Genomic DNA, 14695 nt, shown 5'->3' with positions numbered 1-14695 from the left:
TTGAAACACTCTTGAAGATCTGCAAAGCTCTCCTTTGGGGATCTGATAACTACATGATTATGCATTTTATACATGGGAACACTAGAACTCAGAAAGGTTAAGACACTTTTAAAAATGCTTTCTGGAAAGCAAAAGCTAGTCTCTGCCCTCTGCATTAATTAGACATTTCTCTGCACAGTTATGGTAACAGCGTTATAGCAGGAGTTCCTGAAGTAACAAAGCCTGAAAAGAAAAAAAAAAAAGTGCGGCTCTTTGTAAAGTAGATGTGATCATGGTGGTTCTGAATCCACGTTCAAGGCCACAGAAACAGCTTGTTTTTATTTCAGTTGTGCCAAATGTTTGGCTGCATGACTAGCCCTTTCACAAAGACTGAGAAAAGGGTCAAGTTGGATTTTCAGATCTAGATCAAGATGGACCAAATAGATACGTAGTTGAAAGCCCCAGTGGCCCATGGTAGCTGACAGGACGTCTGGAGGAAATGGCATTTGGATTAATCTAAGCAGTCTGTCTATTCTCCCTGAGTTGGTTGAACAACCTGTGCGCACAGCTCTCTCACAGACCTGCTTAGATATTGAAGGATGAATCTCCTGATCCCCCAAAATAAGTAAGACATCTTTGTGAAGTTCAGATAAAACAGATGGGAGTGTAAGTTTTCCATAAATCGACTGCCTTTATGGCGGAAAATATAGCAAAAGAAAAGAAATGGGACTGTAGGTGAAAAACAAATGTGAAATTTTGGACTGAGAGCATGGATGCCATAAGCAACACCCTCCCCTGCTTCCTTCTTCTGCCTCCAACTGGATTTCCAGTGAAAATGCAGCTCAGCTTCCGTGAGGAATCACTAACCACTTTTTCAGCTGTTTCAGCATCTTTTCACATCATGATGGAAAATGTTGAAATTGCATTTTCTTGGGATTTTTATGCTGGAGAGAATAAATCATGTTGTTTTGTGGCAAAAAAAGAAACAATCCCATAAATAATAGGGTCAGGCTGAAAAGAAGTCCTCGAGACACCAAGGGGCCAGGTGATAGGGCCTCAGAGAAGGTAACTCACCCAAGCATACTCTTTTCTGAGTCCGTGTATCCCAGAGTGAAAATATCAGGCAGGGCTGAGGGAGGGTGAAGTCTTCAAGGAGTATTAGCTTGACAAGCGTTGATTTCAGGTGAGCTCAACTGCAAACGATGGGGCCGTAGGAGGGCAAGATCCAGGCTGTAAGGGGATCTGAGAACATAGGTCAGTTGTCAGGGTTAGCCCCACACGAGGACTGGGGCCATGCTGGGTCTTTCGTTCAGATGACAGAGAGTGAGCATTAGCTCCCGGAGCTCCTGTCTGGCCAGGGATGTAATGACTGTAGTGAGGACTCTCAGATGCACCCCAGCGGCAGGCATCAACTTGACTGTCCATAGGAGGTGGGAGTCCTGTCAGTGGATTAAGGATGTAGTGGAGAAGCTAGCCAATTAGGAAGCAGCCTCACAATGGCAGCCTAACAATGACTGGGAAGGCAATGGAGCTCCAGCCAGGCAGTGAGGCTTGTGGGAAGGTCTATGGACCTAGAGAAGGGAAGGCAAATGCTGCCCTTGCCTCAGAGGGGTGGGACTAAAGTCAAAGCCCCAGGGGTCGATGATTCTGAGGTTGTTTGTTCATCATTCATTCATTCAATTATACAGTGAGCATCGACCAAATGTCACACACTATTCTAGGCACCGTATCCCAAGAGGAAGCCGTTACCTGCTCTCCCAGGGTTTACGGGCAATGGGAGAACCAGAAAGGAAAACCAGATGGTGACATTACAGTACTATGGAATGTATCAGTTGGAGCCATGACGGTGTTGTGGAGCCTCTAATTCCAGCCAGAGGCTGGGAAGCAATGAACAAGTACCATTTCTCCGTGCCCATTCTCTGTGAGACGTGGTGCTTCCTTCACACTGGATTTCATTGAAGCCTTACCACAATTGTGTAAAGCAGGCGACAGTATTCCCATTTTACAGATGATGAAACTGGGGCTTAGAGGAGTCAGATCACTTCCCCAATACCACACCAGTAAGCGAGTGCTGGGGTGAGGATTTGAACCCAGGTCTGTTTCGGCTCCAAAGACTGTGCTCTTTTGAACTAGTCAAAGCCCGTAAATATAGAACACACACAGCCAGAAACACTCTCCTCAAGAGTCTTTGAGGATTGTCCTACCCAAGACACAAGAGAGAAAGATAATAGAGATTACAGCGTGAGACTGAGGAAGAATTAAAATAGTGCTTTTAATATAATTCTCAGCAAACGTACAGTATGTACTTTACATCACATATTTCTAGACTGCTCATCTGGAAAATAGAAGCTGCAAAAATACAGAATACCACACTCAAAATCTATTGAGTATGTGCTTTTTTCCCCCCCTCTGTTCTATGAAACAGGGGAATTTTTACCCCCTCCTATTAAAATCCAGACTCAGCTGCTTTTGGAAGAACTGTTGGAGCCCTCGGTCAGAGAAGCATTCCCAAGAGGGAGTTTTCTAAAGCATGTCAGCAGACCATCCCCACAGGAGCCAAAGGAGGGAATGGGCAGAAGGAAATTTGCACATCTGGTCAATATTACTCTTTAGTGATCCAGGAAAATGCCTACTCCAAGGGTTTGGAGGACTCCTGGCCACAGACACCTGCTTAGTCCTCATCACAGGCCTGTGCTTGGGGCCTCAAAGGACCACATACTGGCCGGAGAGTCCTCACAGGGACCCTTGGGTTCTCGGGCAGGGCAGAGCACGCTAAGTCAGGCCCGCGAGGTCTGTGGGCGGTGGCAGGCTGTTCTGTGAGGCCAGGCCCTCAGCTTCTCACAAAGGAGTCTTCTGAAGGTGATTGTGACTCGGGACAGGTTTTCTCAGTCTCAATGTCTTGGTACTCTGTGCCTAAAGGGGGAGGGGGGAAGAGAGCCAAGAGGAAAAAGAGATCGGTCTTTTCTGGTTTTCCTACTTATTTTTTAGGCTTACATAACAGCATCCTGGCCTTCCAGTGGAATGGATAAGAGCAGGAAGTCATGTCAATAAAATGCTACGTTTTGCTCCACGTCACCCCAAGGAACCAGACTCCAAGCCCAAAGACCTTTACGTAGGCCAAATTTTTCTGAGAAGCGCATATCTATACATGTCTGTACCAACACCTATGTGGATGTTCACTCTATGGGAAGGAATAAGCTGCATCCCCGTCATTAACTTATCTTCATCCTCGTAAGTCACCAGTGACAGACACTGTCACTGCAATCTCTATTGGACAGGTGGCTGTGTACCAGAGAGACCCTCCTGGCATTCTAATGTCATGCTTTCTCCTCCAGCATTTGGGACCAGTTTGCTTTTCGTTCAGCCACAGAGGGTCACCACATGCTGAGTGAAAGAATCTCCTCGTTGGAGCAAGGTTTTTAAGCCTCCACAACACTTCTGAAATAGATGCTGCGGCTTCATTTTAAAAGGTACGAAAAACCCAGCTTCGTCCCTGTGATGATTTACAAGTTGTGTAGGTCTCCATGACCGTGACACGCAGCTTTCCTGTTCGATGATAGCCAGAGCGGTACCATAGAAATCCCCACTCATTTCCTTGTCCTCTCTAGACTCTGACCCGGTAGTACAAAAGGTGACAACGTGGAAATGTCACTCCTTTCCTCAGGATTTTGCAGCCGAGACCTGGCTTATAGGAGATGCAGCTCACATGTTCTGGACAGTTTGGGGAATCCTTCTCAACTTTCACAAGGTTCCAGTTCTTTTGGTCTTGGGGGCTCTGTTAGAAGCCATGGGGGCAGGGAGTTGGGGAAGGTGGGACAGAAGTGAGAGAGACGCGGTTGGTTCTTGTGCGCAGAATGAATCAGGCAGAGAATGATGGGGAGATGGTCAACTTCTGCTGACGTGGCTAAGGTGGAAAAAGGAAGGAGTGTTTCTAAAGGTCTCCAGTGTTTACTGAAGGAAAAAAAGAGCTCTTCTCATGTTAGATCTCTGCGCCGGAAGGCAAAGTTTGGCAGAGGTTTTCACCGCCAGCTCTTGCCTCATTTCTCTATGGAATTATAGACTTTTGTAGGGGTTTCTGACAGTAGGTGCCTTCCTGGCTTCATCAAAGCTTCCTGAGGAGCCAGCCAGATCTGCGTTCTCACTTTGGTGGCGTTTGTGGTGTCATGGAGAGAGCACTGGTTCAGGAGTCAGACAGACCCGGCATTGGCTCCTGGTGACTTTCTAACTAGCTGTGTGACCTTGGGAAGCTTTGGTTTACTGAGCCTTAGTTTTCTGATCTGTAAAGTGGAAACAATGATACTTACCTCATAGGGCAGGTGTGAGAAAGCTGCTGAGAATATTACCTGGGATCAGGCCTTATGGCCCCTGGCACGTGGGTAGCAGCCTCATAATAAGCATGAGCTTCCAGCCCCTTTCCTCCTTTAAGGGGCTGGCCCAGAGCACAACTGATGTGTTAGCTGGGTTCCTCTTATAATGAAACTTCCTACGTTGCGTATTTCCACTTCATTTTATGGTCTTCGATTATAAAATCCAACAGTCTTGACAAACCCATCTCCACGAGAGTTACCTTCTATTAAGTTAGCATGGGATGTAATGGGATGGTAAAATCTCACCCTACGGGATGTTAAACCTCCAGAAAATTTACTATGGTTGTTCCATCTGCTCCTGGTAAGAGAACATAATCACTTTACCTTACAGAAAAATATTCAGAATCGGTGCTAATCATCAATTACTGATTGTTGGCCTGAGCCGTTAATACAAAAATCAAAACATCTAGAAACTCTGTTCCTAAAAGTCTAGTATTTGATAAGAGAGCAAGACATATCTCCAAGCAGTGACCAGCATCGGTGTGTCTGAGGCCCTGGCCTGGAGCCGAGCTCCTGAGGTTTATGCTGAGGACTGCAGGGGTGCCAGGTGGGAGGGGTGTCCGGGGTCTCTCCCACTGGAGCTGATGACCAGTGCCGAGGACTGTCTCCCTGGCATTTCAGCACTTTGAAATTGCATTTCAAAATGCATTAGAGTGGAGGCATCATCTCCTGTTTCCTCTTACCTCCCTGCTTCTGGTAGAACATCCCAAATAAGTTATCACTGGGCTCTGTGGTTAAGACTGGGAACAACACAGGAAGAGCAGATGTCCCCAGAATACAGCTGTTGCCATGTCCCCGTTGTTATGATAGGGGGCATGCGAGAGCGTGGGGGGCATCCATAGTCCATTTGAGTTGGAGTCTTCTGAATAGGACGTCCCTACAGGTGGGAAGGGTCTCTCATTTCTTGCCCAGGATGGAGGGAGTACCCATAAAGGCAAAGAACACGAGCTTTGGATTTGTTGACCTGGGTTTGAAACTCGGCTTTGTGACCTTGAGCCAATCCTGGAAGCTTTCCCAGACTCATTTTCCTTTCGTGTAAACTGAAGTTTAATAACTGCTTCTGCCTCACAGGACTATGGTTGAGATTAAACGAGCTAATACATGTGATAAGCTGGTTCACACTAAGTGCTCAGTAAATGTCAGCTACTATTATTATTAGTTATTATTCATGCTTACCAATTATTCCACTGGGCATATCTACTAGCTTTCTAGTGCCAAGGTTTCGTCTTGGAGGGAAGAAACTTGAGACACTATTCAGTATCTGGATTCAATCTTCTTTGTCTTGTTCCTGCATTTTCCCCTCCCATGTCCACTTCCATCACTTAAGAAAAACAGATGATTACTCTGGTAGAGCTAGGAAGTGAGTGTCAGGGCTGGAAGAGACTGTAGATTATATAGTTCCAATTCCCCTCGTTACACAGGAGAAGGATAATGTTGCCTTCATTGCAAACCCTGACGACAATGGGATACTTACCTCATTCTTGGAAAATGGGATACCTGAATTAGATTTTTAAGGCTGAAGGACCCTTCCAATCCATGACTCAGCCCAGGCTACAGTGGCCTCTGCTTGCTACAGTCCATCAGACTGTATGCCATGCTGCTTCAGACCTCGTTGTTTTCCAGAACAGAGATCAGCATGCTACAGCCCTCCCTCAGCCAAACCCAGAGACTGCCTGTCTTTGTAAATAAAGCTTTATTGGAGCACAGCCCGCTCATTTGTTTACACATTGTCTCGGGCTGCTTCCCTGCTATGACAAAAGAGTAGTGGCCACAAAGACTCAATGATCCTCAAAGCCTAAAATGGTTACAACCTGGCCCTTTATGGAAGGTTTGTGAACTTGCTCTGCTGGTCCTGTCGATGGAGGGTCTCTTCCCCTGGCTCCCTGGCGGACATCCACTGCTCTTTAGTTCTTGTTTTCTAGACCACTGGCTCTCTGAAGCCTTCCTGATTCTTGATGCCATGATGCAGAACTTCCCAGCTCCCTGAAACAGCCCTCATTGCTCCCAGACAAAGACAGACAGACAGACAGATCCTGGCTCTTAAAATGACTATTCTATTGCTTTTATTTGTGTTCAGGTCTGTTTTAATCATTAAACTTTGAGTTCTTGGAGGGTGGGACCATGTCTTCTTTACCTTTGTACCTGGTTCGGAGCCTGGCACACAGTCAACATTTTAATGAAGTAGTGAGTGAATAAACACATCACTGGAAATTATCAAGCTCATACAATGCTCCCCTAAATGGCACTAATCCTGCCAAGGAAAACTGTGCTACCACGTGGAGGGTCCCTGAGAAGCATGAGCTCTGTCCTAATCTCCATGGCAGTCACAGATTTCTAATGTGCTGGGGAATCCCGGCTTTTCTGAATTCCCCATTTCAGGCTTTTTAACTCATGTCCTCCCTGCCATGATAACCAAGCACTCTGAGGTCACCTACAAGCATGAGGGAGGGGAGACACAAGTGGGTGGCTGTGTGCAGACAGTGTAAATTCCCGTGTGATCCTAGCAACAGGCCCCGAAAGAGGCATCTGAACAATGTCTTTCTTGCATGTTCTGCCAGTTAGAGATTCCTCTGTTTTACCAACTTCTTCCTGAGCAACCATAATACCCCAGGGGGGCCAGGTCCAAAGGCTATCGGTAGGGCTGGTCACTCTCAGAGATTAAGTCCTCACAGCTGTTCAGAACTCGAGCATTTGAACTGAGTTGGGAGAGGTGAATAGGAGGAAACAAGGAGGGAAGGGAAGAGAGGAGGAAAAGGACTCTGTTTATGCCTCAAACTAATTTCCAGGCTCAATTTAATTTCACTAGCACCCTCTCTTGGAAAATGTCGCACCTCGGAGGGATTTGATCTGGATTCTAACTGAAAGGGAAACACAGACCGTGGCTCAAAGGAGGCAGTTGAGAGGCACTGACGTGAGCTCAGTGGAGTAATTAAGCCCCTACTATGTGTCCGGCACCTTCTCCTGGACAGATACTGGTTCTCCATTGAAACAGGTAAGAACAGCACAAGACAGCAAATATTCTGTTAGACTGAAAAACTGCTTGTCTGTTTTTCTCCCTTCATCCAAACCAAACCAAGCATACAAACAACAAAACAATAGGGTGAACACCACCAAAACATACAAACAACAAAACAGTAGGGTGAACACCACCAAACAGGACAGAAGCTTACCCTGTCCTGTCCCTCTGCTCTTGATTGTGTGATCAGCTGCATTGATTTCTACAGGTTGAACTTTATTGCTTCACGTTGCTCAGGAGTACATTCAGGACTCCCAAACAGGGCTTAGAACACAGGCCTGGTGGGCTTGACTGGGTGGAGAAGAAACCACACTTCCCATGACCCGAACAGGGGGCAGCAGGAAAAACAGCCTTGTAGGCTCATGCAGAACCAACAGCTTCTTCTCCTCAGAGGGTTTCCCTGTGAGTATATATATGTTTCCATTTTACATGCTCCTCATGAATGGCCTGCTTTGGAAGTGTGGAAGATAATCTGTTAGCAACCACGGCAGAATCTTTTTCCTGAGAAACTTCCTCAGGAGTGGTGTGGCTATCATCCCAGGGACCAGCTGGCCGCCCTGAATGGAATATTTCTGTGGGTCACCTTGGGCCTGCGTGCAAGGCATGGGAAATGTTGCCACGCCCGAGCGAGGGGATGCTCTAGGTTATTATTGGAGATGGGGAAGTGGAATCAGGGATTTGAATGTAGAGACACCACTTAACCAAACTCTACAAATCATCACTAGGGGAAGCTATTCCACTGGAGGGTGGGGAGAAAGAAGCGATTTTTATGGAGAAGCACGTTCCTTCCTGCTCGGAAGGAAGGAAGTCTGTCAAAGGATTCCTTAGAAGCTCTTGGTTTCCCCTTATTACTTTGCCTGTTAAGGGCTGCTAGCAAACTCCTTAGGGCACTCGTGAGCAGAAGCATCTCTGGCTCCTTCGTTAGCTGTGAGGAAAGCCCACATGCTGTGGCCTCCTGGAGTGGCAGTGTCCCTGGGGTGCCTGGGAGCTTCACAGCCTTCCTCTGTGGAGGCGTGAAGAAGGCAGCGAAGCTGCTGGGCTTCCCTGACAGCGCACAGCCTCAGCAGGAGGAAGACAGCAAACTCCGTCCCCCAGAGACAGAGACTCTAGAAAATGTGTTCACTTCATACGCAGGGATATTACTGGTAGAAACCTTTTTGGTCTATATGTAGGAGTTACAAAAACCTGTCGCAAGTTGCAGCAAAGAGAGCCTTTCCATCCATCCCTGGGCACCTTCCACTAAGGTGGCGGAGGGCTTTGTAGCAGAAGAGAGAGAACGTTAGCATTCACTTTCTAGGTTTATTCCGTCCCTTACATTTTTGTTTTCCATAAGTCCAATGAAGATCTCCGAAGGAAATCTTTCCATTCAAAATCCTGCTCAAAACCAAGCAAATAATCAAGGGGCTGGATTGGGAAGGGTATGTACAACGGTTCCTTGTAGCACAAAAGGAAAATTAAAGCTAGACTAGGTTTTCTGTTCTGGAGTATGGGAGAGAAATTAAAAATTTTAAAGGTGACAACAACACATGCTAGAGCCATCTTACAAGAGGGGACTTTAAATTTCGATCCAGTTGTTGATAAAACTGAGCCCTGGAGTTGTTTTCCTTTGTCATCCTAATCTCTTATTCAGCCTAAAATCTTAGGAAAAATAGCCAAAATGCAAAGAGTTTTCAAAAATCTTTTTTAAAAAACAAAAACAAAAACACAAATAGCCCCATGAAACACGAGGTTCTGCAGCCTCAGTGGGTGTGGACTGATTTGGGGGAGCTACACGATCATATACAAGAGGGCAGCGATCTATTAGCAATACATTTTCAAGACAAAACCAACCCAACACCTATACAGGATGGAATCACAGCCTCGGGAGCCACAGAGTGTACATAGTTTACGAATTGTTGGAGAACAATCCCACCTTTAACTAGTTAACATATTGATGGGCGTCCCCACTTTCAGGAACAAGGACAGACTCAAGCAAAACACAGGAGAAAGCTCTTCCGGAAGCATCCTGTCCCGAGGATGCAGCTGATCACGGTGGCTCCGCACCGCGACACAAGCTTCTTTTGGGCATCCTTGCTCCGTGGGGCTTTTCTCTAGTTTGGGGCTGTGACTCAAACTGCCCCATTTACAGCGTTTGTTAAAAATTCATCACAATGCCCCTCTCCCCCCGCCCCACTCTTTTCTTTCTTGATTCTCTTGTTGCCTTCTAGATGACCTGAAAATACGTGTCTGTCTGAGGTGAAAAAGCCAACCAACCAACCCATCCTTGGGGTCTTTCCAGGCCCAGGAGTGGCCTAGATCAAGGTCACTGCAGTAGCATGAAAGGTGGGTTAACTGGACCCTGTGCGCGCATGTGCACGTGCTCTCTCTCTCTCATAAGCTCTGCCCCTTCTGCAAACGGCCTCACCAGGCCGAGTCAGCTGGATGCAAGAGGTCTTCCTGTGATTCTTACCCCAAACAACGGTAGGTTCGCTTCTAGCTGTTTGAGGTTCAGCCACTTTCAAAACACATACAGACAAAGGCCTCTCAGTTCAAGACTGACCCTGAAAATATTAGACATTTTCAGGCAGTGAACGTGCAGTAGCTTCCAGGAGGAGCTTGTGGGTCTGTTAACCCAGACACTACATGCTGCTCAAAGCTTGTGCTAGGGAACTGTTCTTTTTTCCGTCTCCTCTCCCCAGAAGCCCTGCACCCATACACACAACCCACAGCTGAGCGTGTGTCTCTGCTGCAGGTTGAAAAGAACACCTCTTGGCATGTGAAGCAGGCATATGAAAGGGCTTCCCGTGACAGTGATCACTGAATCATGGGGAATAAATGGAGAAGGCAAATTTGCAATTCATCACGTTATCCCCTGTTGCCTCAAATGTGATCCTTTTAAAGGCAGGGTGCATATACACTCTCTTTTTTAAGCTTTTTTTTTTTTCTTTTTTCTTTTAACACACTGCATATTCTTATTTTCACAGACTATCCAAATGAGGATAAAATGATAAAAAAATTACAATAGATTAATTGCATCCCTTGAATAACATTATATTTTTGGTGCATTAAAAAAGGAGAAAAGTAAAAGCAACCAGCGTAATAAATTCGGCCTAGAGAACTGTGTTAGTGACTGAAGGGTTAACACAGATTTGAGAAGTAGTTAAAAATAGTATCAGAGGATTACACATACAACAGTTTGAAATTCATATGCATTGCATTTTTTTCCTTAAAAATGGCAAAATGTTTGGCAAATGTAAGCAAATGACTTGGACTAGGTTGGGTTTCACCGGCTCTGAGCGAAGTCAGTCATAGCCAGGCGAGGCCCACTGCTTCCTGAGGTCACTCTGCGGGGCTGGGGGACGCACCCCAATGGGAGGTGCTGCAGGGAAGGGGAGGTGCTGGCCCCCCATGTCCAGCTCCCCCTGGGGCCCTCAGTCTTGAGAAATGGAAATGGAGCTGGTGAGAGGTGTCAATTACAGTCTCCAGCACAGATCACCCTTTAGCATCGCTGAGAGAACTCTGGGGCCTTGAACCACATGTGTAGACTGGGTGAGTCGTCTACACAGCGACCCATATTGCAAAAGTTAGAGAAGTGGGCCTCCACTCCTCTGACTTGGGTGCCCCTCCACCCCCGTGTGGGTGGGGAGGGTGGCATGGGGTGTGTCACTAGTGCTTATCCTGGCAAATGTTGTCAACTTGGGTTTTTTAGTAGACTTCTTTTTTTTAATATATATATATTTTTCTGTTTTGTATGTGTATATATATCCAGAAAGGTCCGTCCTCCAAGCCGGCCACCACTGTTCCCTGAATTTGGCAGTGCCTGTTGCTTGCAGCTGTCGGCATCCTGAAAAACCATGAGGTGCCTTCAAAGAGTAGACTCTGAGCCCCAGGAGGTTGCATGTCAACCATGTGATCCCACGCTCTCCTTATTTTGAATCCTGTCTGGCTCTGATTTTGAGAAAAAGGACAAAGGTGCTGTGTGTACATGTGTGTGTGTGTCTCTGTGTGTATTGAGTTTTTTTTTAAAACTTTTTTCTTTTTTTTTCTTTTTTTAGGAAAACTGACCCTCGGATGACTAATACAGAGTTCAACCCTCCTTCGGTCACTATAAAACAGACTCCATGTTCTCACACCACTCATGATCTTCAAGGTTATAGATAAATTTTGTCCTATGTGTCTGGTTGGCGGGCACAGGGTCCCTCCCCAGATTGTCTAGGGTCAGAGTAGAGGCAAAGAACTCACTGGTGCTCAGCCCGCCCTCGTGGTTTTTGATGTATCGTTTATAGTTTTTCCTCAGGCACTGCCACGTGGTGGTGTAGAGGAGGAAGGCAAAGGACTTGAGCGCGATGGCGATGCTGACGTACAGGTATCTGTAGGCCACGTTGTCGTAGAGGACGCAGGCGCCTTGCTCCCCACAGAATGTGCTCCAGAACAGGCAGGTGGAGTCGATGCCGGCCCCGAAGATGAGTGGTGGGGGGATGAAGCCTGTCAGAGGGAAACGGACAGTTAATGTTTGGGCTCGAACGGCTGGTTTGATGGAGAGGAGGGCTCCCCCGTCCCCGTACGTATCTCTTCAGACAGGACTGCAGGGTTCGTGGACCATATTCAGTGGTTCTATAGCACAGTGGGGTAAAGACCCTGTCCGGAGGTCGAACTGCTTGGGTTCGAATCTCAGCTCTGCCTCTTACTGCACAAGCCTGTGCAAGTTATTTAAGCCCTCTGTGCCTTAGTTTCCCCATCTGCAAAACGGGGTTAATAACGTCAGTCCTTCTCAGGTCACTGTGAAGGCTGGCTCATTGAATACACGGAAAGCATTTAGAACCATGCGTGGCACAGAGTAAACACAAATGACATCTGGGATCATCACCCACTGAGAGTCTGAGAAGGAAGAGAGCCTTCCCTGAAGGGAGACATTCTTGGTGTCACTCAGAGAAGTGCACCCTCGTAGAGGAAGCTGCTAAGAGGCATCGTACTTTGCGTACTGCTCTTTTGCATGGAGCGTCCGAGGCTTTGTATGCTCTTGAGAGGAGGGAGTTGGAACCAGAGGGGACCAGAGGTTGAAAATCAGTACACTACACCTTCTGTGTGTGTATATATAATACGCACACACACATATACATAGGAAGGATGTGTTCTCATATATGTATATATACAAAGATATGTAAATATACATGCGTGTATGGTTTAATAGCTGGAACATATCTGCACACATACTGACAACTTTCCTTCCCCTAAATATTACCACGGGAACAGAATACTTTTCATTCTGAACCAGGAACCGGTTTTAAAACCTTCACGATAGATCGTTTCATGCACCTACAATCAGTCATCGCAAAAGGCAGACGAGATGGAAACTATTCATCATCCTTAATTCAGTTCTCTGTTACTCTCTGCGTCCATGTGCCTGCTGCTGCCCCCGAGCTCAAAGGCTATCAGGCCTGGCTGCACATTAAAATCCTCTGAGGTGTCCTACCCGAGACCAATTAAATCGGAATATTGGGTATGTGGCCTGGTCATCAGCATTGTTAAAATAAAACATTCCCAGGCGATTGTGCCCTACTGGGGGAAAAATGTTTCATCTGTATTATGGGAAAGCAATGGATGGGCCATTAATACAAATTAATTGCTTCGGAAGAAACAGTGTCCCCAAGGCCAGAATATGGTACCAGTCACCTTCGGTGAGAAGCAGGAAGTGATCCCTGGAAACAGGTGGTGACAACTCCCATATCCCAGTGCCGAGGTACCCTGATACCCTGAGCATTCTTTTCAGCCCTGGACTGAGTTTCACTTTTGTATTAAGGAAAATCCCACTGACAATTTGATGAGATATCGACCTTTCCTTCAGAAAAATACATCTACCCACAAAATCGCATCCACATTTCAGGGGTTTCATGGACCCCTGAAGTCCATCCATGATCACCAGAATAAGAATGGCTATGTTATATCCACAGCAGAGCCTCCTTTCGGAGGGGCCCTCAGAGGGCAGCCTGGAAGAGCGGGGCTTAATGAAGGAAGCAGCACTTCCTTGGTTTGTTTTTTTAATTGAAGTCTAGTTGATTAACAACATTATGTTAGTTTCAGGTGTACAGCAGTGATTCAATTACACGTATCTATTCTTTTTCAGATTCTTTTCCATTATAGGTTATTACAAGATATTGAATACAGTTGCCACGCTATACGGTAGGTCCTTGTTTATCTATTTTATATGTATAAGTGTGAATCTGTTAATCCCAAACTCCTAATTTATCCCTTCCCTCCCTTCCCCTTTGTTAACCATAAGTTTGTTTTTCTAGTCTATGTCTGTGAGTCTGTTTCCTTGTCTGTTTGTTTTTTTAACATCTTTATTGGAGTATAATCGCTTTACTTAGTTTCTGCTGTGTAACAAAGTGAATCAGCTATAGGTATACATATCTCCCCATGTCTTCTCCCTCTTGCGTCTCCCTCCCACCCTCCCTATCCCACGCCTCTAGGGTGGTCACAAAGCACCAAGCTGATCTCCCTGTGCTATGTGGCTGCTCCCCACTAGCTATCTATTTTACGTTTGGAAGTGTATATATGTCCATGCCACTCTCTCACTTCATCCCAGCTTACCCTTCCCCCTCCCCGTGTCCTCAAGTCCATTCTCAACATCTGCGTCTTTATTCCTGTCCTGCCCCTAGGTTCATCAGAACCATTTTTTCTTTTTCTTTTCTTTTTTTCTTTTACATTCCATACATATGTGTTAGAGTCTGTCATACAGTGTTTCCTTGGTTTTAATGACTGGCCTGGGATGGCATGGGGAGAGAACTGCATGATCCTATCAGTGCTGATGTGGTTGGCAGGGCTTCCTCCTGGGCCCAGATGCCTCAGCACTTATCCTTAGCACTGTCCAACTCTGTCGCTTGTTACCCCAAAGAGAAACCGCCCCCACCGCCCCCACCCCCAGGAAGAAATTTTCATTGAAACTGCAATTAAATCTCTCTGGCAGCTTGAGTTAATAAACTCCAAACTCAAATTCCCAATACAACCTGCTCCCTCTTTGCAGCTCCCAGGTCAGGTTGGTCTTGGTGGGTGGAAACTCACATTCCCAGCATTCTCTGCCCCAAAGGCTGCCCAGGTGTTTGAGACCTTTCTCACTAACCAGTGTGTCTTCTCCTGACCCCCAACAGATACCTTTCTTCATTTAACTGAAAAAGAGCCAACTGGAGGAACTGCCATGGCAACCACCGATAGACACTAAGCTACACCCCACATTACTTAGGTAAAGAAATGGCGTTCTGGAGCCAGTTTAGATTGTGGATAGACTTGGGGATCAATGGGACAAATCTGGCCTGTTCCTGTGGCCCGGTGGGAGAATGCAGATCCATTCACTTGT

General features: G+C 46.4%; 1 protein-coding gene across 2 annotated transcripts in view; it reads right to left on the bottom strand.

The window, feature by feature from the left end:
- Nucleotides 1–2232: 2232 nt before the first annotated feature.
- SLCO3A1 (solute carrier organic anion transporter family member 3A1) overlaps nucleotides 2233–14695 on the bottom strand; it is a 336511-nt gene continuing 324048 nt past the window's right edge. The window contains exons 10-11 of one of the 2 annotated variants that reach the window (XM_032623299.1): nucleotides 11584–11826; nucleotides 2233–2892 (exon numbers count right to left, since the gene is read on the bottom strand). In XM_032623299.1, the coding sequence (XP_032479190.1) occupies nucleotides 2810–2892; nucleotides 11584–11826 (326 nt within the window). In that variant the 3' untranslated portion in view covers nucleotides 2233–2809. Of the gene's footprint in view, nucleotides 2893–11387; nucleotides 11827–14695 lie in introns of those variants that run through there. The other variant, XM_032623298.1, reaches the window with a different exon arrangement.

This window comes from Phocoena sinus, chromosome 2 (assembly GCF_008692025.1).
Source record: "Phocoena sinus isolate mPhoSin1 chromosome 2, mPhoSin1.pri, whole genome shotgun sequence".
Lineage (NCBI taxonomy): Eukaryota > Metazoa > Chordata > Mammalia > Artiodactyla > Phocoenidae > Phocoena > Phocoena sinus.
The sequence above is the reverse complement of the archived record's forward strand: the minus strand, read 5'-3'. Positions and strand labels throughout refer to the sequence as shown.